At 45.9% G+C, this 20,048-nt stretch overlaps 1 protein-coding gene across 2 annotated transcripts; it reads left to right on the top strand.

Annotated features, from left to right (window-relative positions):
- Nucleotides 1-95: 95 nt before the first annotated feature.
- On the top strand, nt 96-17,531 carry Pdcd2l (programmed cell death 2 like). 2 transcript variants are annotated; one of them, XM_041654066.1, is made up of 7 exons: nt 96-225; nt 326-492; nt 600-660; nt 3,462-3,649; nt 5,907-6,017; nt 13,645-13,793; nt 17,359-17,531. In XM_041654066.1, the coding sequence occupies exons 1-7, from the start codon at nt 118-120 to the stop codon at nt 17,487-17,489; spliced, it is 915 nt and encodes a 304-aa protein (XP_041510000.1). In that variant the 5' UTR covers nt 96-117; the 3' UTR covers nt 17,490-17,531. The 2 variants fall into 2 exon arrangements, with proteins under 2 accessions (XP_041510000.1, XP_041509999.1); XM_041654065.1 differs by having other exon boundaries at nt 3,291-3,649.
- The last annotated feature ends 2,517 nt before the right edge of the window (nt 17,532-20,048 follow it).

Raw genomic sequence — 20,048 nt, 5'->3', positions numbered from 1 at the left:
AGCCAATCGGCCGGCCTTATTCGAGTCGGGGCGGGGCCGTCCTGGCGGCGCGCGTGCGCAGAGAGCGCGCCCTTTCCGCCACAGTAGCTCCTGCTGTCACGTGGGTGCCCGGTAGTCATGGCGGCCGCCCGGAAGCCAGTGCTGCTGGGACTTCGAGACACGGCGGTCCAGGGCTGCCCCAAGGGGCCCGCCGCCTGGACGGCTAGCAAGCTGGGCGGCGTCCCGGTGAGCATGGCCGCGAGGCCTCGGCGGGGCCCGAGGGGAGGTGTCCCTCGGGAAGGGAGCGGAGTGAGTCCCAGGGTCTGAGCATCTGCTCCGTCCTCAGGACGCCCTACCGGCCGTTACCGCTCCGGGGCCGCAGTGTGGCCGCTGCGCGCAGCCGCTCGCGCTCGTCGTGCAGGTGTACTGCCCGCTGGAAGGCTCTCCGTTCCACCGGCTGCTGCACGTGTTCGCCTGTGCCCGCCCCGGCTGCGGCGACGCCGGGACGCGCAGGTAGGCGGGGAGGTCCTGGAGCCCAGGAGGGGCGGGTCGGGCTGGGCCAGCCTAGGTGGGGCTGGACTGGAGGGTGGAGCCCTCACGGCCTCTGTCTTGCCCCTAAGCTGGAAGGTGTTCCGCTCCCAGTGCCTGCAAGTGCCAGAGAAAGAGACTCGGACCGCCCAGGTAAAGCCTCTCGATCGGCACCCTGTGCTTTTCTATAATTTGAAACAGACCTTTGTTGGTCTGTTTTTGAGACATAGTCTCCTCCTCTGTAGCCCAAGCTGGCGTTTAATTGCCAGAAACCGGTTGGCCTAAATCCCTCCCTATTTCTGTGGTTATCGTTAATGCGTCACCACCCCCTATTTAGGACAGTTATTAGAAAGGTTTATTTTGAAGGCTGGAGAGAGGTGGTTGAGCAGCTCAGATCTCTTGTTGCTCTTCCAGAGGACCCAGAATCGTTTTTCAGCATTCACACGGCTGCTTGAAATCATCGGTAGCTCCAGTTTCAGGGATTGGAATGTCTTCTCCTAGCTTCAGTGGCACCAGGGAGACACGCACGCATGCACTAGGGACACAATCACACGAAGGGAAAACACGCATACACATAAAATAAATTTTCTGTTTAATGAAGTGGTGGTGCGTGCATTTAATATCACCACTTAGGAGGCAGAAGCAGGCGAATCTCTCGCGTTTGAGGCCGTGCGTGCGTGCGTGCGTGCGTGCTTGTGTGTGTCTACCTGTGACGTTCAGAAGAGGTGTCAGATCCACAGAGCTGGAGTCACCGGCGTCTGAGAGCTACGTAATGTAGGGATGTGCTGAGTGGTCTCTCCAGGCCCCAAGACAAAACTTTTAAACCTGTTTTTTAAAGTGCAACTGAATGAATGTTAAGGCTTTCAGAAGCGTTAAATCCTATTTTCTTATAGCTTTGTGGCTTTTTGTTTTGTTTTTGTTTTTTGTTTTTCAAGACGGTTTCTCTGTAGCTTTGGAGCCTGTTCTGGAACTAGCTCTTGAGACCAGGTTGGCCTCGAACTCACAGAGATCCTCCTGCCTCTGCTTCCCGAGTGCTGGGATTAAAGGCGAGTGCCACCACCGCCTGGGTTTTTGTGGCTTTTTTTTAAAAAAAGACTTTATTTTCAGTCACACATATATGTGTGTGCTATGTGTATGCCAGTGCTGATGTCTGTGGAGACAGTTATCTCCTGTGCTGCCCGATGTGGGCGCTGGGAATTGAACCTAGGCCCTCTGGCAGAGTAGCCAGTGCTCTTAACTGCCAAGCCATCTCTCCAGTCCTTGTGACTTTTTTTAGTTTGCACTTGAGATTGTAGTTTACTAATTTTTCTCATTTGAACAAATGTAGGGGAGTGTACACATTCATGCATGTGTGTGGCACATACTTGGTTGTGTGTAAAGTAGAAAAATAATTTGATTCTATCAAACCAAGACATTTGGAAGTCTTTACTAGCCAAATTGATAGCCTGGGGAGAAGTCCCATGATTACTTCCGAAAGCACAGAAAGTACGTCTCAGAACCGGCCCAGCTGCTAGGCTGCCTCCGGCAATGGAGACACACATGGGTAAATGGTGGCTGCCCTGTCACAGAGCCTGGTATGCTGTCCTTGCTCTCAGAGCAGCTCACTTTGGCTTCCCCTCTCTCTCTCTCTCTCTCTTTCTCTCTCTCTCTCTCTCTCTCATCTCTTTGTCTTTCTCTCTAGTGTTTGGAGGCAGGGTCTGGATTCATAGCTCAGGCTAGCCTGGAAATCTGTGTCACCCACGGCCGTCATCCTGCCTCAGCCTGCCCCATGCTGATATGAGTCACCATGTCCAGTCATGTAACCATGTCACGGCATTGCTCTCTTCAAGTTTCTGGCTCTCTTAAGTGGACCCAACTAGCTAACCCTCACATACATCTAATTCAAAATCTTAGCTGCTAAGGAGTCTGGAAATGTCATTTAAAGTGATCTCTTTTGCCATTTATTATAAAATAAAACTCAGGGACAGATATTAAGGACAAAAACCTGAGATAGGCATAAACGACCACAAAAACACCCCACCAGTGGTGGCTTCTGGCCCCGCCTCCTCTTCCCAGGAGCCTCTCTCGAGTCCTCCAGTAAGTTCTGAATGTGAACCCCACCTCTTTAACCAACACACTATTCCAATGAACATCAGATTACAACATAGACAAAATCCCTGAAACATAGGTTTTTTTCCTGTCTTAGTACCTAGAATACATGAAGAGCTATATCGTGGAACAGAAGATTGAAGAAACCTTGATCATTGTGCCACATTGCCCAGAAAAGACAGTTTTTAAGTCACCTCTGTTTTTGTTTGTTTTTAGGTTTGTTTATTTAATTTTATGTGTATCAATGTTTGCATGAATCTGTGTGCACCCCATGCACAGCTGGTGCCTTTGGAGGGCTGAAGGTGACATTTTATCCCCTGGATCTGGAGTTAGAGATACTTGCAAGCCACCCAAACCTGGGTCCTCTGGAAAAGCAGCAAATGCTCTTAACCACTAACCATTTCTTCTGGCACAGTTTGGTTTTGTGTGTTTGTTTTGGGACAGAGTCTCACTCTAGGCCTCAGGCCGGCCTGGAACTCACAGAGCTCCATCAGCTTCTGCCTCAAGAATGCTTCGATTAAATGGATGCCACCCATACCCCGTCTTAAGATGCTTTTGAGTGGCTAGGATCCAGGAAGTTGAGTTGTAGTGAGATGAGGGAAGGGGCTGATCTGCAGGCTCACTGGTGCTAAGGCTGAAGGTGTAGACGAAGCCATCTAAGTGTGGTTGCCTGTTTCCATTGGATATTCTTCTAGACGCAGGGTAGCCTCCTGGCAGCTGAGCACTGGTGTGAAGGCTCGCAGGACTGGGGAAGCGACAACGAGGAGACGCCTCCACCAGCACCCACCGCGGATTTGGGAACTGAATTGAGTGGAGTCCGAGCTGCAGACTGGACTGCTGCGCAACTCCAAGCTCTGCACCTGCAGGACACTGCCCCGGCTGTGGGGGAAGGGCCGCCCGCCCATACTGTCGTGCCACAGTTCCAGCCCTACTATATCTGTGTGGCCGAAGAGGACGACTACGGCAACTCTGTGGGTCTTGACCATGCCCACAGTCTTCTACAGGACTACCAGCGGAGAGAAGGTGTGGACCTGGAACACCTGCTTTCCCTGTGGTGAGAACTGGCTACCATGATTGAGCGCTTCAGGCAGGAAGCTGCACGGTTGGTTCCCTTCTGTCTTGCTCCCTGTGACGAGTTCTAGAGAGAAGGATGTGATTGGACTCCTGTTCTGCTCTCTTTGGATGAGGAAAGCAGGCTCAGGCCTCCAGGGCTGACCATGGCAGCCAACCCGCATTAACTTGCAGACATGCAGCTGAGTGCCCCCATGACCTGAACCCAGATGAGCAAATGGGTTTGCAGTGTGGGTGCTTACGAACAACCACTCCCCATTTCTCTAGCTTCCTTTTCTCTCTCTCTCTTTTTTTTTTTTTTTTTCGAGACAGGGTTTCTGTGTGGCTTTGGAGCCTGTTCTGAAACTAGCTCTTGTAGACCAGGCTCGTCTCAAACTCACAGAGATCCGCTTGCCTTTGCCTCCTGAGTGCTGGGATTAAAGGCGTGCGCCACCACCGCCCGGCTCTAGCTTCCTTTTCTGTTCTTTCATGTGTTTTGTGTTTTGTTTGGGGGTGCTAGGGACTGAACTTCAGGCCTGCAGAATGTTAAATGAGTAGCTTATCACTGAGCTGTGCCCTTGGCCCATTTTTTTGTGTGCGTGCACACGTAAAGGTCGGGGACATGGGAGGAGAACCTGCTGTTCTTCCACCATGTAGGATCTGGGAAAGGGAACAAGCACCTTAACCCACCGAGACATCTCTTGCAGCCTGCTTTGATTTTCTTGTTGTTGTCTTGATTTTGAGGCAGAATATCATGTAGATGAAGTTGGCCTCAAAGCTCTTGGTGTCGTCAAGGATGACCTTGAACTCCTGATCCTTCTGCCTCCTCTTTCTGAGTGTAGAGATCAGGTTTTATGCAGTGTTGGGGACGGAACCCAGGCTTCTCTGGTGGTGCTCTACCAGCTGAGATAACCACAGCCCTCTTTCTTGATTTCCTTTGTTAAAATTCCTGACAAGGAGTGTGTGTGTGTGTGTGTGTGTGTATGAACAGGCATGCATACGCTGCCGTGGCCACATGTGAAATTCAAGGACATCTTGTTCCTCTTTTTTCAGCATATGGGTTCTGAGAGTTGAACTTGGTCTTTGTAATTGACAGCAGTGCTGTTGCTGGCCTTTTTTTTTTTTTTTTTGAGACAGGGTTTCTCTGTGTAGCCTGGACTGTCCTAAAACTTACTCTGTAGACCAGACTGGTGTTGTAATAGGAGCGGCGGGGCTGCGTCCCTGGCACCCCGGCTGCCTGGCTAGCTTATGCCCTGAAATAACAACACACAAACTGTATTCTTTTAAACACTGCTTGGCCCATTAGTTTCAGCCTCTTAACCCATTTCTATTTTTTTTTTCAAGATTTATTTATTATGTACACAGTGTTCAGCCTCCATGCCTGAAGGCCAGAAGAGGACGCCAGATCTCATTACAGATGGTTGAGAGCCACCATGTGGTTGCTGGGAATTGAACTCAGGACCTCCGGAAGAGCAGTCAGTGCTCTTAACCACTGAGCCATCTCTCCAGCCCCTTAACCCATTTCTAATAATCTATGTAGCACTACGAGGTGCGCCTACCAGGAAAGATTCAGCATGTCTGACCTGGTGGCTGGCTGCATCACCGTCTGCCTCAGAGAGCAGAGCTATGGCGTCTGCCCGGGAGAGGGGAGCATGGAGTCTCTGAGCTCACTTCCTCTTCCTCTCAGCATTCTGTTCTGTTTACTCCACCCACCCATGTTCTAACCAATAAAATGGGCCAAGGCAGTTTCTTTATTTTTTAACCAGTGACCTTCCTCCAACAGACTGGCACAGAGATCCACCTGCCTCTGCCTCCTGAGTGCTAGGATTAAAGACGTGTCCCCCCACCACCCAGCCTTCATGTGTCTTTATAGAACAGCAGGATGAGCTAGCAGCAATGTTCCTTTTTTCATGGCTCTGCTCTGACTCCAGATCTCCCTCAGACTCTGAGACCATTTCAGATTCTCATTTATGAGCTGGGAAGGATAGCGGGGTTTCTGTTCTTTCATCACGTGCTTTGGTGGGTCCCCAGAGAGTAGATGTAGAAAAGCCATGAACCAGAGCACTGAAGAGGAAGAACAGACTCTTGAAAGTTGGCCTCTGACCTCAGCAGGAGCTGTGGCCCGTGTGCACTTGTGCCCCCACCCCCACCCCCCCCAGTAATTAACAAAATAGAGAAAGAAAACCACCTTGCTTCCTCTTGCAAATGCTCTGGTTCTCCAGACGTTCATAGTCTCACATGGTCTCTGCTTTTCTCTTTAGTTCTTCTAGTGATGGGGATGAAAAATATGAGAAGACCAATATTAAAAATGGAGATCAAACGTTTTACAAGTTCATGAAGAGAATTGCAGCCTGCCAGGAACAGATTCTGAGGTAAAGATGACATGTTTTATTTTGTTTTACTGTAGAGGTAGCCTGCTAGCGAGCGCGTACCCACAGTCTCAGGGATTCCTCTGGGTAAAGGTCGCCTGGCCACCTCCACAACAGTGAGACACTCATCTTTAAAATGTATTTTTATTATTTTTAATATGTATATGTGTTTGTGCCTGTGACTTTAGGTTCCATAGACTACAAAAGAGATAGATAATCGTGAGCTGCTCCATGTAGGTGCTGGGAACCGAATTTGAATTCTCTGTTCTTTTTTTTTTTTTCTTTTTTTAAACTATAAACTGATTGGCTCATTAGCTCAGACTTTTTATTAACTCTTAGAACTTACATTAGCCCATTATTCTATGTTAGCCACGTGGCGTGGTACCTTATTCAGCGAGGCAGTCACATCTTGCTTCTTCTGTGGCTGGGTCAGAACTGCAGACCAAGTTTTCCTCTTCCCAGAATTCTCCTATTCTCGTCACCCTGCCTCTACTTCCTGTCTAGTTGTCCCACCTATACTTCCTGCTTACCTACTGGCCAATCAGGGTTTATTTAAAATATAATTGACAGGATACAGACCAATGTCCCACAGCACTTCCCCCACTTTTTTTTTTAAAAAAAAAAAACAGAACTCTAAATCTAATATTCTTTGTTTAGCTTTTCTCCTCATCATTAACCATAAGAACTTATAACCAACATTCTAAACAAAGGAAAATATCCATAGTCCATTTTTTGGGAATGTGGGCGTAGTTTTCCAGGCTACTTCCTGCTGGTTGGGGGCACTGATAATCTTATGGGTACCTAAAGAAAATTTAGAATTATGATCAAGTCCTGACTGGAGTATTTTGTGAGTCTGGATCATGTCAAGCAGCAGTCTTGAATCTGTTCTGGATGTAGAGCTCAGACATCTGAGCCATCTCTTCCTACCAGAGATTTCTCAGGTTGTCTTCCATGATTAAACCTGATTTTTCTTAATTTAGAATGAATCCATAGCCTCTCATTTTCTGTGGAAACAAAAGCAAAACGTCTTCTCCAAAGTAACATATCTTTTGAATTCAATTTTGAAGTCAGGTATTTTTTTTAAAAAAAAAATACTTATTTATTTATTATGTATACAATATTCTGTCTGTGTGTATGTCTGCAGGCCAGAAGAAGGCACCAGACCTCCTCATTACAGATGGTTGTGAGCCACCATGTGGTTGCTGGGAATTGAACTTAGAACCTTTGGAAGGTCAAGCAATGCTCTTAACCACTAAGCCATCTCTCCAGCCCCTAGTCAAGGTATTTTTAAAATAACTATCTGTGATTAATTTAACAGCACTTGTAAACAAATATCTTTTAGCAGCTGTTGCTCCTTCCTCAGCATTTAAACAATTTAAAGAGGGGCTGGAGAGATGGCTCGGTGGTTAAGAGCACTGACTGTTCTTCCAGAGATACTGAGTTCAATTCCCAGCAACCACATGGTGGCTCACAACCATCTGTAATGAGATCTGGTATCCTCTTCTGGCATGCGGGCATACATGGAGGCAGAATACATAATAAATAAATAAATCTTAAACAATTTAAAGAGAACTTAATAACATACAGTGTCTAAGATTCTCTGTGTGTTTTGCATCTTTAGGTGGCTTTATTTTTTTTTTCTTTTTTCTTTTTTTTGGGGGGTTTTCGAGACAGGGTTTCTCTGTAGCTTTAGAGCCTGTCCTGGAACTAGTGCTTGTAGACCAGGCTGGCCTCGAACTCACAGAGATCCGCCTGCCTCTGCCTCCTGAGTGCTGGGATTAAAGGTGTGTGCCACCACTGCCCAGCTCGTGGCATTATTTTTAAATTCTATTTCTTTTATTTTTAATGTTTGGCTTTTTGAGACAGGGTTTCTGTGTATCTTTGTCCTGGAATTCACTGTGTAGACCAGGCTGTTCTTGAACTCACAGAGATCCACCTGTCTCTGCCTCCCAAGTGCTGGGATTTAAGGTGTATGTGCCACCACACCTTTAATTCACAGAGGTCTTCCTGCCTCTGTCTCTGAAGTGTTGGGATGAGTCTTTAATTTGCTAAGTGATATGGCTAAGGTTAACTCCATGGCTCTGGTGGCCATTTTTTTTTTTTTTTTGAGATTTCAGCCTCATGGCGGAGGTACCAGCTGTAGCCATGTTTATTGCCACAACTCTATGGCATTTCATGGTCCCTACCAGCAAGCAAGCTTCAACAGTCTGCTCACAAACCACACTCAAAAGCTCTGTAGCAGGACCTCCTGCCTGAAAGAGTCAGAGTTTGCATTGGCAGGATTGCCCAGAAAGCCAGCATTTTAAAATGGTACGGCTTTTTTCCTGCTATGGCTGAAAACCAAAAAGCATGTGATCGGCTTTTCATCAATACCTTCTAAGTGTTTCATGTCAGGGCCTCTTAAAAGAACTGCAAGGTTTTACAGCTAAAGCTGAGTCAGGAAGCCTCTCTTAAATGAGGCATGTTTGCCTCTAGCGAACAGAGCCCACTTGAGAAAGTGCTGCTATCAATAAGCTTTACTTAACTCTGTTCTTTTTTGTCTAGAATTACTTCCCAAGCTCTCTCAGGCTTTATGTGGATGCAGTTGTCTACGTGGGCGCCATTTGTTGTGGGGGTTTCTGTCCTACCTGGTCCCCATAGTCGTTAAGTCCCAAAGAGGTCTACATTAACTCTAAACTGATTGGCGTAGTAGCTCAGACTTCTTATTAACTCTTATAACTTATATTAGCCCATTATTCTTGTCTAAGTTAGCCATGTGGCTTGGTACCTTATTCAGCAAGGCAGTCATATCTTGCTTTTTCTGTGGCTAGGTCAGGACTACTGAATTCTCTGTTTTTAACCACTGAGCCCTCTCTCCAGCTCAGGAGACAGCACATACTCTTTCTCTTGTACGTGTATGTGGGTGCCTGTGGAGCCAGAAGAAAATATGGGATCCTCTGGAACTGCATTTAGGAATGGTTCTGAGCCATCACGTGGGTGCTAACAATTGAACCTGGGTCCTCTGCAAGAACAACAAGTGCTCTTAATTCTTGAGCCATCTTCCAGCCCCAGCTTTCAACTTTTTAAAAATGATTAGGCAAACCATTTTCCAAAGTCTTTCCCCTTTATCTTCCTTCTCACAGGATGTCTGTGTGTCATAGTCCTAGTTTCTGCACAGTGCTCCAGCACTTGGTACGGAAATGATCCATGCCAGATAGTTATTGACAACCACACTGCTTAAACCAATTAACAATTTATGAGTCCTAGTGTACACCATTAGTCCCAGTATTCAGAAGGCAGGGCAGGTGAATCTCTTGGGTTCAAGGCTAGCCTGGTCTACAAGTGAGTTCAAGTACAGCAAGAGCTACATCATGAGACCCTGTTTAGTAACACACACACACACACACACACACCCCGAGTTATGAATCCTTTTATTAATGGGCAGACCAAAGCAGGCTTGCATTTCTGAAATCGCTTGGTGCCCAACCTCAAAGTACAGCATTTTTAAAGATAAAACCACAATTGCAGCAGTGCTCGAGGTGGGGTTACATCAGTGAGGGGCTTGGGGTGGTCTAGTGGCATCTACTTTCTTACAAAGCTCAGAAGTATTTTCCAGACTCTATATGACAATTGTTTTTTTGGTTTGCACTTCCTCTTAGTTATTTTAGTTTTATGTTTAAGCTTGCACAAACATCATGTATTTTGGTTAATACATCTGCACCATAGTCCCGAAATCATTGCCAAGGCACATGTGGCTATTAGGGGCAGGGGGTGAAAGGCTGAGAAGTATCGAGGCAGACACAGACTTAAATTGACGTAGGATGCCATTGCCTTACTCACACCTCTCAGGTATACCCAGTTTTAGTTTTTGATGTTGTAGAAGGTGTATGGTGGCATTTCAGTTGTGACTGATGCTCACTTCCCGTAACTGAAAGACACGAACCACATTTTCAAGTATTTGTTTTCTACCTCTTACACCTTTTTTTCCCTCTAAGGCTGGGGATCAAATTCAGGGCCTTGTAAAGATTAAGCAAGCACTCTACCACTGAACTGTATCCCCAGACTTCAGGTTTTTGGTTTTCTTTTTATGGTGCATGTTTGAAGCTCCAGGGACACCTCGTAGGAGTTGTTTCTCCCTTTCCACCATGTGGGTGCAGGTGATCACACTCAAGTGGTCAGGCTCAGTAGCAAGGCCTTTACTTGCCCAGCCTGTAGTTTCTGACATAGGATCTTACAGTGCAGCTCGGGCTGCCTTGCAGCTGGCTCTGTAGATCAGGCGAACTTAGAATTTGTGACTTCCCTGGGCCTCCATATTCTCAATGCTAGGATTCGCTCAGTGCTGTTCTGTCAGGTGTTGCCCCATGCATTGGGATACTGTATAAGGATGTGCACTGTTTGTCTGATGAGTTAGGGCTGCTGTGACTGGGGAGCTGCTATGATTCTGAGCCATCTCTCCAGCCCTATAATTGATTTTTTTATGTACTTATTTTTTTATTGATATTTATTGAGCTCTACATTTTTCTCTGCCTCTCCTCTCCCCCTTCAATCCTCCCCCAAGGTCCCCATGCTCCCAATTTACTTAGGAGATCTTGTCTTTTTCTACTTTCTACTTCCCATGTAGATTAGAGCTATGTGAGTCTCTCTTAGGGTCCTCATTGTTGTCTAAGTCTCTGGGATTGTGGTTTGTACACTGGTTTTCTTTGCTTTATGTTTAAAAACTACCTATGAGTGAGTACATATGATAATTGTCTTTCTGTGTCTGGGTTACCTCACTCAAAATAATGTTTCCTAGCTCCATCCATTTTCCTGCAAAATTCAAGATGTTATTTTTCCTGCTGTGTAGTACTCCATTGTGTAAATGTACCACAGTTTCCTTATCCATTCTTCGGTCGAGATACATTTAGATTGTTTTCAGGTTCTGGCTATGACAGGACAAAGCTGCTATGAACATAGTTGAGCACATGCCCTTGTGGCACAATTGAGCATCCTTTGGATAGATACCCAAAAGTGGTATTACTGAGTCTTTTTTTTTTTTTTGGTTTTTCGAGACAGGGTTTCTCCGTTGTTTTGGAGCCTGTCCTGGAACTAGCTCTTGTAGACCAGGCTGGTCTCGAACTCAGAGAGATCCGCCTGCCTCTGCCTCCCAAGTGCTGGGATTAAAGGCATGTGCCGCCACTGCCTGGCCTACTGGGTCTTGATGAAGGTTGTTTCCTAATTTTCTGAGAAATCGCCACACTGACATCCGAAGGGGTTGTACCATCTTGCATTCCCACCAGCAATGCAGAAGTGTTCCCTTTTCCCCACAACCTCTCCAACATAAGTTGTCATCAGTGTTTTTGATCTTGGCCATTCTTTCAGGTATAAGATGGAATCTCTGAGTTGTTTTGATTTGCATTTCTCTGATGACTAAGGGGGCTGGAGAGATGGCTCAGTGGTTAAGAGCATTGCCTGCTCTTCCAAAGGTCCTGAGTTCAATTCCCAGCAACCACATGGTGGCTCACAACCATCTGTAAAGAGGTCTGGCGCCCTCTTCTGGCCTTCAGGCATACAGACAGAATATTGTATACATAATAAATAAATAAATTATACATAATAAATAAATATTTAAAAAAAAAAGAACTCTGATGACTAAGGATGTTGAACATTTCCTTAAGTGTCTTTCAGCCATTTTAGATTCCTCTGTGGAGGGTTCTCTGTTTAGGTCTGTACTCCATTTTTTTTAAAAAAAAAAAAATGGATTATGTGTTTTTTTGGTGTCCAGTTTCTTCAGTTCTTTGTATATTTTGGAGATCAGACTCTGTCTGATGTGGGGTTAGTGAAGATCTTTTCCCATTCTGTAGGCTGTTATTTTGTCTTGTTGACCATGTCCTTTGCTTTACAGAAGCTTTTCAGTTTCAGGAGGTCCCATTTATTAATTGTTTCTCTCAGTGTCTGTGCTGCTGGGGTTCTATTTAGGAAATTGTTCCCTGGGCCAATGCGTTCAAGTAAAATTCCCACTTTCTTTTCTATAAGGTTCAGTGTGGCTGGCTTTATGTTGAGGTCTTTGATCCATTTGGACTTGAGTTTTGTGCATGGTGATAGATATGGGTCTGTTTTCATTCTTCTACATGTTGATATCCAGTTATGTCAACACCACTTGTTAAATATGCTTTTTTTTCATTTGATATTTTTTGCTTCCTTGTCAAAAATCAGGTGTTTGAAGATGTATGGATTGGTATCTGGGTCTTCTATTTGGTTCCATTGGTCCTCCTGTCTGTTCTTATGCCAATACCAGGCTGTTTTCAGTACTGTAGCTCTGCTGTAGTTTGAAGTCAGGGATTGTGATGCCTCCAGAAGTTATTTTATTGTTCAGGATTGTTTTGGCTATCCTGGGTTTTGCTTTACCGTATGAAGTTGAGTACCATTCTTTCGAGGTGTTTGAAGAATTTTGCTGGGCATTGCATTGAATCTGTGTGTAATTGATGCTAACCGATCCAGTTGGTGAGCTTCTGGAGACAGCTCTCCAAGGTGTGGAGTCACAGGCTTGAATCCAGGTCTCAGGGTTGGACCAAACTGCAGAGACAAGGGAGAGGACCACGGAGGCCATAGAGCTGAGGAACAGGACTGGGTGGGTCTGCAGGAGGGAGAGAGGGCAGTTCCGGTAGGTCATTATCTGCAGCTGGGACTGAGCTGAGCAGAGCCCCTGGGCAGTTGGCAGTACACACCAAGAAGTCATGGAACAGGTCATGGTCACCATGGTCCTCTGTGTGGGTCCAGGTGAGGATTTCAGGTCCCTCCTAGGTAGGTAGATGTGTTGGATTACTTCACAGGCCTGGTTTTGCTGATGTAGTTAGAGTGTATCCATGTGTGGCTCCCATCTGCTTCAGTGAGCTCCAAGTACAGCCTTTCTTCCTTCAGAAATGTGTCGTCTGTCTTCCAGGTGAGGCAGAGCTACCCTGCCTCTGAGTTTGTACTCAACATGGAACCAGGGCATGGCTCAGCCAGAATCTGACTGATAGAATATGGGGTAATTAGGGCAGGGCTCAAAGGCTAGCCTGTAAGTGTCTTGTCCAACTGGTCTCATACCCCTCAAGGCTGAAGATAAGTTATTGTCCTAAACCTGTAGTCACCTTGGACTCCTGGATGAGCAGTCTTTGAGGACAGACGGCCCTCCCAGATTAGAGTGGATATCCATGAGGCTGAAGTGATCATTTGAGAGCCCCTCAGTCCCCTAAGCAAGGAGGACTTTTTCCAGACCTCCTTGCAGGAGCAGGATGCATGTTGCTTAACTACGTAGTAATTAGGCAGGTGGGTCTATTCAGTCCAGTCTGGTCTACAGAGTGAGCTCAGGCCAATGTCTACATAATGAGACCCCATCTCAACTAAAATAAAATATTACATTTGAAAAGTAGAAAAAGGAGACTTAACACATTGGGAAGAGTAACTTACTTATAAAGGGGTCCAGTGACCCCTACCTCATCTCTCTTTGGGGCCTGCAGTGGCATTGTGCCAAGTGTTAACAGGACTTCAGTTCCGTTGATTGCTTCACGCAGTTGCTGGGGTGCTCTGCCGTGTGCTCTCCTTGCTGTTAGTTCTGATCCTGTGCAGTGGCCCCAGATGCTGGTCGCTGGCGCGTGTGCCTCTGATGCGTGACTTCCCTTCCTTGCCATAGGTATTCGTGGAGTGGAGAGCCTCTCTTTTTGGCCTGTCCCACACTGGAAGTCTCTGAGGTCCCAGCCTGCAGTGGCTGTGGAGGCCAGAGGACGTTTGAGTTTCAGCTTATGCCAGCACTGGTCAGCATGCTCAGCAGTCCTAACCTAGGTAAGAAGCTCTTTGCTGACTTCAGTGTGAAATGATGCTTGAATGAAAGGCTTTCTTTAATTATTAAATGTAGAATCTATAGAAAAGGTGAGAAATTTATAATCCAGCAAAATTCTAATAATATCACTAACAATAACCATTTTGGTAATTTAAGACTGAACATGCTAATTTGTACTTTTTAAAAAATGTTTATTATTTATGTGTGTGGGTGTGTTATCTGCCAGTATGTCTGTGCACCACATGTGTGCCTGGTTCCTGAGAAGGCCAGAAGAGAGCCCTGGTTTTCCTGGAGTTGGAGAGGTTGTGAGCTGCCCTGTGGGTGCTGCAGTTGGAGCTGCGTCCTCAGGAGGAGCAGCCACTGCTCTTCTCTGCTGGGCCATCTCTGCTGCTCTTAATATTTTTATCACAGTGTTATATAGTCAGATGTTAGTGGCACTTTTGTTGTTTGTTCTGAGACAGAGTCTCATGTGTCCCACCCTGGCTTTGAACTTGACAGATAGCTGAGAATAACCATAAACTTCTATTCTCCTGTGTCTACCTCAGAGTGCTGGGGTTGCAGGTATGTGCCAGAATACCCAATTTTATATAATGAGACTTACTGTCATTTAACAAAGTTGCTTAGAGGCCAGCAAGATGGCTCAAGGTAAAGTTGATGTCTCAGTGGCTAAAGGAGTTTGTCCCAAATACCCGACAACCTGAGTTTGCTCTCTGAATCCCACAGTGGAAGAAGAGAACTGATTCCCAAAAGTTGTCCTCCAGATTTTACATGGAGTATGTGGCATGCAAGCACCCCCCCCACACACACACCCACAAATAATAAGTAAAAATAAAATAAGGTCATCACGATGATTTAGCAGATCACATGCAGTGCAAACCTGATGCCTTGAGTTGGCTCCCCAAACCCATAAAAAGGGTGGATGGAGACAAGTGCCTCTGCAGAGTGGTCCCCTGACCTCCACATGTGCACTACACTACACAGACACAGGGACAGCCACACAATAACCAGACTCATTACACAAACTGCTTAGCTGGAGCTAGCCACATGCTTGTAGTCTCCTTACTTGGGAAGCTGAGGCAGGACTGTGCTTGAGGACAGCCTGGACAGCACACTGACTGTTTCAGAAAGAACATGAATTTGGGTTGGGTTGGGACTGGAGAGATGGCTCAGTGATTAAGAGCACTATTTGCTTTTCCAGAGGACCCAGACTCAACTCCCAGCACACAGGGGGTGACTCACAGCTCCCTGTAACTCCAGTTCCAGGGCATCTGATGCCTCTTCCAGCCTCTGAGGTTACTGTACAAATGTATATCATAAGGCAGATCTCCCATACATGAAATGATAAAATAAACTTAAAACTAAAAACAAATTAGAAGCTGGGCATGTAATCATATACCATGCATTCAGCACTAAGAAAGTAGAGACAGGCGGTTCTCTCTGAGTTTGAGGCCAACCTGGTTTACATAGCAAGTTCTAAGACAGCCAAGGCTGTTACACAGAGAAACCTTGTCTTGAAAAACCAAAGTAGTAATAATAATAGAAGTAATAAATTCTTTCTAAATGTAATTATTCTGTCATTTTATATTCCTTTTTTAAATTTTTTAAAAGGAAAATGTGGTTTGTATCTGGAAAGATGACTCAGTGGTTAAGAGTCTTCGTGGCTTTTGCAGAGGACCTAGTTCAGTTCCCAGATGTCACTCCGGTTCCAAGGGATCTGGTGCTCTCTCTGACTTCACTGGGCCTCTGCATTCATGTGGTACATGTACATACACGTAAAATAAAAAACGTAGTTTTATAATAAAGTAATATATTAGTCAGTTTCTTATTATTAAGAGTAAACTCTCTGAGGCTATGAATGGCCAGGTATGATGGCATAGCCTGCTCTGTGTAGTAAGTTCAGGCTAACCAGGCTAATAATAAGATCTTGTCTAAATTGCTGGACTTTTTTTTTCCTCTGAGACAAGTTTTCTCCATGTTAACAGTACTACCTGTCCTGGAACTTGCTTTGTAAACCAAGCTGGCCTCGAATTTACAAAGATCTGCCTGCATCTGCCTCCCAAATGCTGGGATTAAAGGCATGAGCCACCACTACCTGGTCCAGAATCATCTTATTTCCATAAATTTCATAGCAGCGTCACCACTTTTCATTTTTAATGCAGTCATTTGAGTCCTCTCTCTTTTTCTTAAGATTTATTTTTTTTAAATATTTATTTATTTATTATGTATACAATATTCTTTCTGCGTTGTGCCTGAAAGCCAGATGAGGGCGCCAGACGTCTTTACAGATGGTTGTGAGCCACCATGTGGTTGCTGGGAATTGAACTCAGGACCTTTGGAAGAGCAGGCAATGCTCTTAACCACTGAGCCATCTCTCCAGACCCATTAAGATTTATTTTTTATTTCATCTGCATGTGTGTATGTATACCATATTCATGCCTAGCCGGGCAGTGGTGGTGCACACCTTTAATCCCAGTGCTTGGGAGGTAGAGGCAGGCGGATCTCAGTGAGTTCGAGGCCAGCCTGGTCTACAAGAGCTAGTTCCAGGACAGGCTTCCAAAAAAGCTACAGAGAAGCCCTGTCTCAAAAAAAAAAAAAACAACAAAAAACCATATACATGCCTGTGCCCGCAGAGGTAAGAAGAGGGTGTCATATCCCTTGAAAGTGGAGTTACACATAGTTGTGAGCCATCCCGAAGTTGCTGGGAGTCAAACTGAGCTCTCCAAGAGCAACAAGGGCTCTTAATCACTGGGCCATGCCAGGTTGACCTCTAATCATAGAGATCCACCTGCCTCTGCCTCCTGAGTGTTGGGATTAAAGGCGTGTGCCATCACCAGCCCTTGAACCTCCTTTTTCTTAATATGTATTTGTATGTGTACATACATGTGTTCTTGTGTGAATGTGCTCAAGTACCATGGCACATATGTAAAGGTCAGAGGACAAGCCCAGCTATTGTTCCTCACCTTTGACCTTGTGTGAGGCAGGATCTTTCTCATTTGCTGCTTTCTGTGTACTCAGACTGGCTGGACTGGAGACTTTGTGTCTCCACCTCCGGCTCAGTTCTCCAGGAGTGCTAAGAATACCGACCTGGCCTTGTAAAGCTTTTTTTTGGTGGTGGTGGGGGTGTCTTTCGAGACAGGGTTTCTCTGTGTAGCAATGGCTGCCCTAGAACTCAGTTTGTAGACCAGGCTGGCCTCGAACTCACAGAGATCCACCTGCCTCCCAAGTGCTGGGATTAAAGGTGTTTGCCACCGCTGCCCGGCTTGTCTTGGCTTTGCACGTGGGTGGGTTCTGGGGATCTAAACTCAGATCACTGACTTGAGCAGCATGAGCTTTTACCTACCGAGACATGTTGTGGGTTTTTTGGTTTTGTTTTAGAGTAAAGTTTATTTATGAGCAGTTACCAGTAAAACTGACTTTTGTTTTTATTTTCTGAGGCAGGGGTAAGGTGTAGCCCTGGATGGGTTGATCTGACTGTTTAGCCAAGGATGGTGACCTGTGTTCACCTCGTCATGAATGTACCTTTTAACTTTCTCTTTGTTGGAATCTAGAGCATGTGGTATTTTTCAGGTCTTGCTGTGGAGTTTGGAACAATTCTCGTTTACACATGTGAGCAAAGTTGCTGGCCTGCGAATCAGAAGTCTCCCATGGAAGAATTCTGTATTATACAAGAAGACCCAGATGAGTTTTTATTTAAGTAGAATACTTTGTCTTATTTATACAAATTAAAACAAATTTTCATATTCAAATGCATGTATGTTTACCTTATTTTAGCTTCTCTCTTCCCTTGAGACAGGGTAGCCTTGAACTTGTGGCAATCTTCTTGCCTCAGACTAGCATATAAATTTTTAACTAATGTTTTTTGTTTGATTTATTGTTATTTTTCCTTTATTTTGTCTTGTTGGAGACATGGTTTCTCAGTGCGGCCTAGGCTAGTGTTAAACTCAACAATCCTTCTGCCTCAGCCTCCCAAGTGCTAGGATTACAGGTGAGGACCACCATGCCCAGCTTAATTTACTTATTTGTTCATTTATTATTTATTTTCAAAACAAGGTTTCTCTGTGTAGCTCTGGCTGTCCTGAAAGTCTCTCTGTAGATCAGGCTGGCCTTGAATTCACAGAGATCCTCTTGCCCTTGCCTCCCAAATACTAGGATTAAAGGTAAGAGTCACCACTGTCCGGGTATTAACTTTTGTTTTTGTTTTCTGTTTGTTTGTTCGTTTTTGTTTTTGGATAGAGGGTTTCTCTGTGTAGCCCTGGCTGTCCTGGAACTCACTCACTCTGTAGACCAGGCTGTCCTCAAATCAGAAAAACATCTGCCTTTGTCTCCTGAGTGTTGGGGTTAAAGGTGTGAATCACCACCAGGCTTAACAGCTATTTTTAATATTGCTTTTTTCTTTCTTTTGGAGACTATGGGGCTTGAAGCATTACCTCCTGACTGCATGGCTCAATGGACTGTCTGTATGGTAGCAATTACGACGTGTTCCCTCCTGGCCTGGAGGCCAGTGACCTCATCCACAGACACCCTGGCGGACATTCTGTCGCTAGCATAGCAGTCAGCATCTTCCATCCCCCTCCAGTGTACCTGCTGCACCCTTTCCCAGACCTGCAGAAATCCTGCCCTTAGACCCTAGCTGCCCTGACCTGTCCTGTGCTTCCCCAGTCAGCATTCTGCTCTTGCAGCATCCGGGAAGGATCTCTGTGCCATGGCCCCCATCCACCTTCCACTTGCCCGGTTTCCCCTTCCTGTATTCAGTTTCTCTATCACTAACCTCCATTTCTTCTCCCTTGACAGCAGTTTGGGAACACTCCCGCTGATCATGTTCCAGCATGCTCTTGGCTCTCTGCAATGGGGAGAACTGGCCCTGATGAGCGCGGGGTGTGGTCATGTGCACAGTGTACCTAGTGAGAATTTTCTCTAAGGAAACTGGCTGTGTGCACAGACAGAAGGCTCTGGTCAGTGAGGTTCCTGCAGAGCTTGCCTGAGCATCCTTAGCTCTGCAGAGAGCTGTCCACTCCTCTTTTCTGCCATGCCCGGAAGTCCCCGCCAGCTTCTCTATCATGCCTGTGGCTGTAGACTACCGCAGCTGGCTAGACCAGTTACTCCAACTCGAGCAGAAAGTGACTGATTATGTCACAGCCATGGCGCTTTATTCAGATGGTCAGGGCCGTCCTGCTCTGGTCAAGGGGCATCTTGACAACAAGAAGAGTTTGAATCAGGTGCTAGTGGGGATGGTACATGGGATTAGCTGGGTTGGGAGGTTGCTTAATGGTAGAGTTTGGCAAGGCTCTGGTTACATTCCTGACACTACAGAAAGAAAAAAAAGCCATTCGTACCTTTACGGATTGTTAGCGTCTTTCAGACAGGGTCTCCAGTTTGCTGTGTAGCTAATGATGATCTTACTTGCACATCAAAGTTAGAGGCACATACCACCATGCTTGGATTTTAGGGTACTGGGGTTCACAGCCAGGCCCTGAGCATGCTAGGCAAGCACTCTGCCAACTTACCTCAGAGCCTTCTTTAGTTTTTTGAGTCACAATCCCAGGCTGGTCTCATACTAACCTATACTCTCTCTGCCTCTCTGTGTACTACTTTCAGGGGAAGGTAGGCTGCTGACCAAACCTGCGTGTGTGTGTTTGTAGGTGTACACAGCAGTCAGAAGTGGGCTGTGATGACCTCTTCTGTGCGTCTCCATCTTATTTAATGCATGAGCTCCCTGAACCTGGAGCTGATGTCTTCTGCTAGTCTGGCAGCCAGTGAGCCCCAGTGACCTTTCTATGTCTGTCCCCATCACTGCTATATTATAGAACTACAGGCCTTCATAGCCCATACCCAACTTGTTATGTAGATGCTGGGATCTGAATCGGGACCTTGTGCTTGCATAGCAAGTGCTCCTACACACCGAATCATTTCTCCAGCCCTGCTCAAGCATCCTCGAGGTTGGTTATATGCCCTTGTGGTGGGTGTTACCTCTTTAAAGCATACAGGTGGACAGAGGCTTTCCTACAGTCCTATAAGAATACACTATGATGTTAAGAAAACAAGCCTGCTCTAAACCCATTTAGATGCAACACTGTGTGTGAGGTCATGGGTTGCAGAAGTAGCAATGTACAAAGGAAGTTACACACTTAGTACTCGGTTAAAGACACGGGAATAGAGAGGTGCAGTAGGCCAGGGTTGTTGCGTGGGGAGAGGGGCTTGCAGCTCTTCCTGCACCTATCAGCATAAGTTCCTATTAGAACTTGTTATGCAGGGCAAAT

This window comes from Microtus oregoni, unplaced genomic scaffold (genome assembly GCF_018167655.1).
Source record: "Microtus oregoni isolate MIOR12 unplaced genomic scaffold, Mior012 000006F_ref0000085, whole genome shotgun sequence".
In the NCBI taxonomy this organism is placed as follows: domain Eukaryota; kingdom Metazoa; phylum Chordata; class Mammalia; order Rodentia; family Cricetidae; genus Microtus; species Microtus oregoni.
Note: the sequence above shows the minus strand (reverse complement) of the source record. Positions and strands in the feature narration are given on the sequence as shown.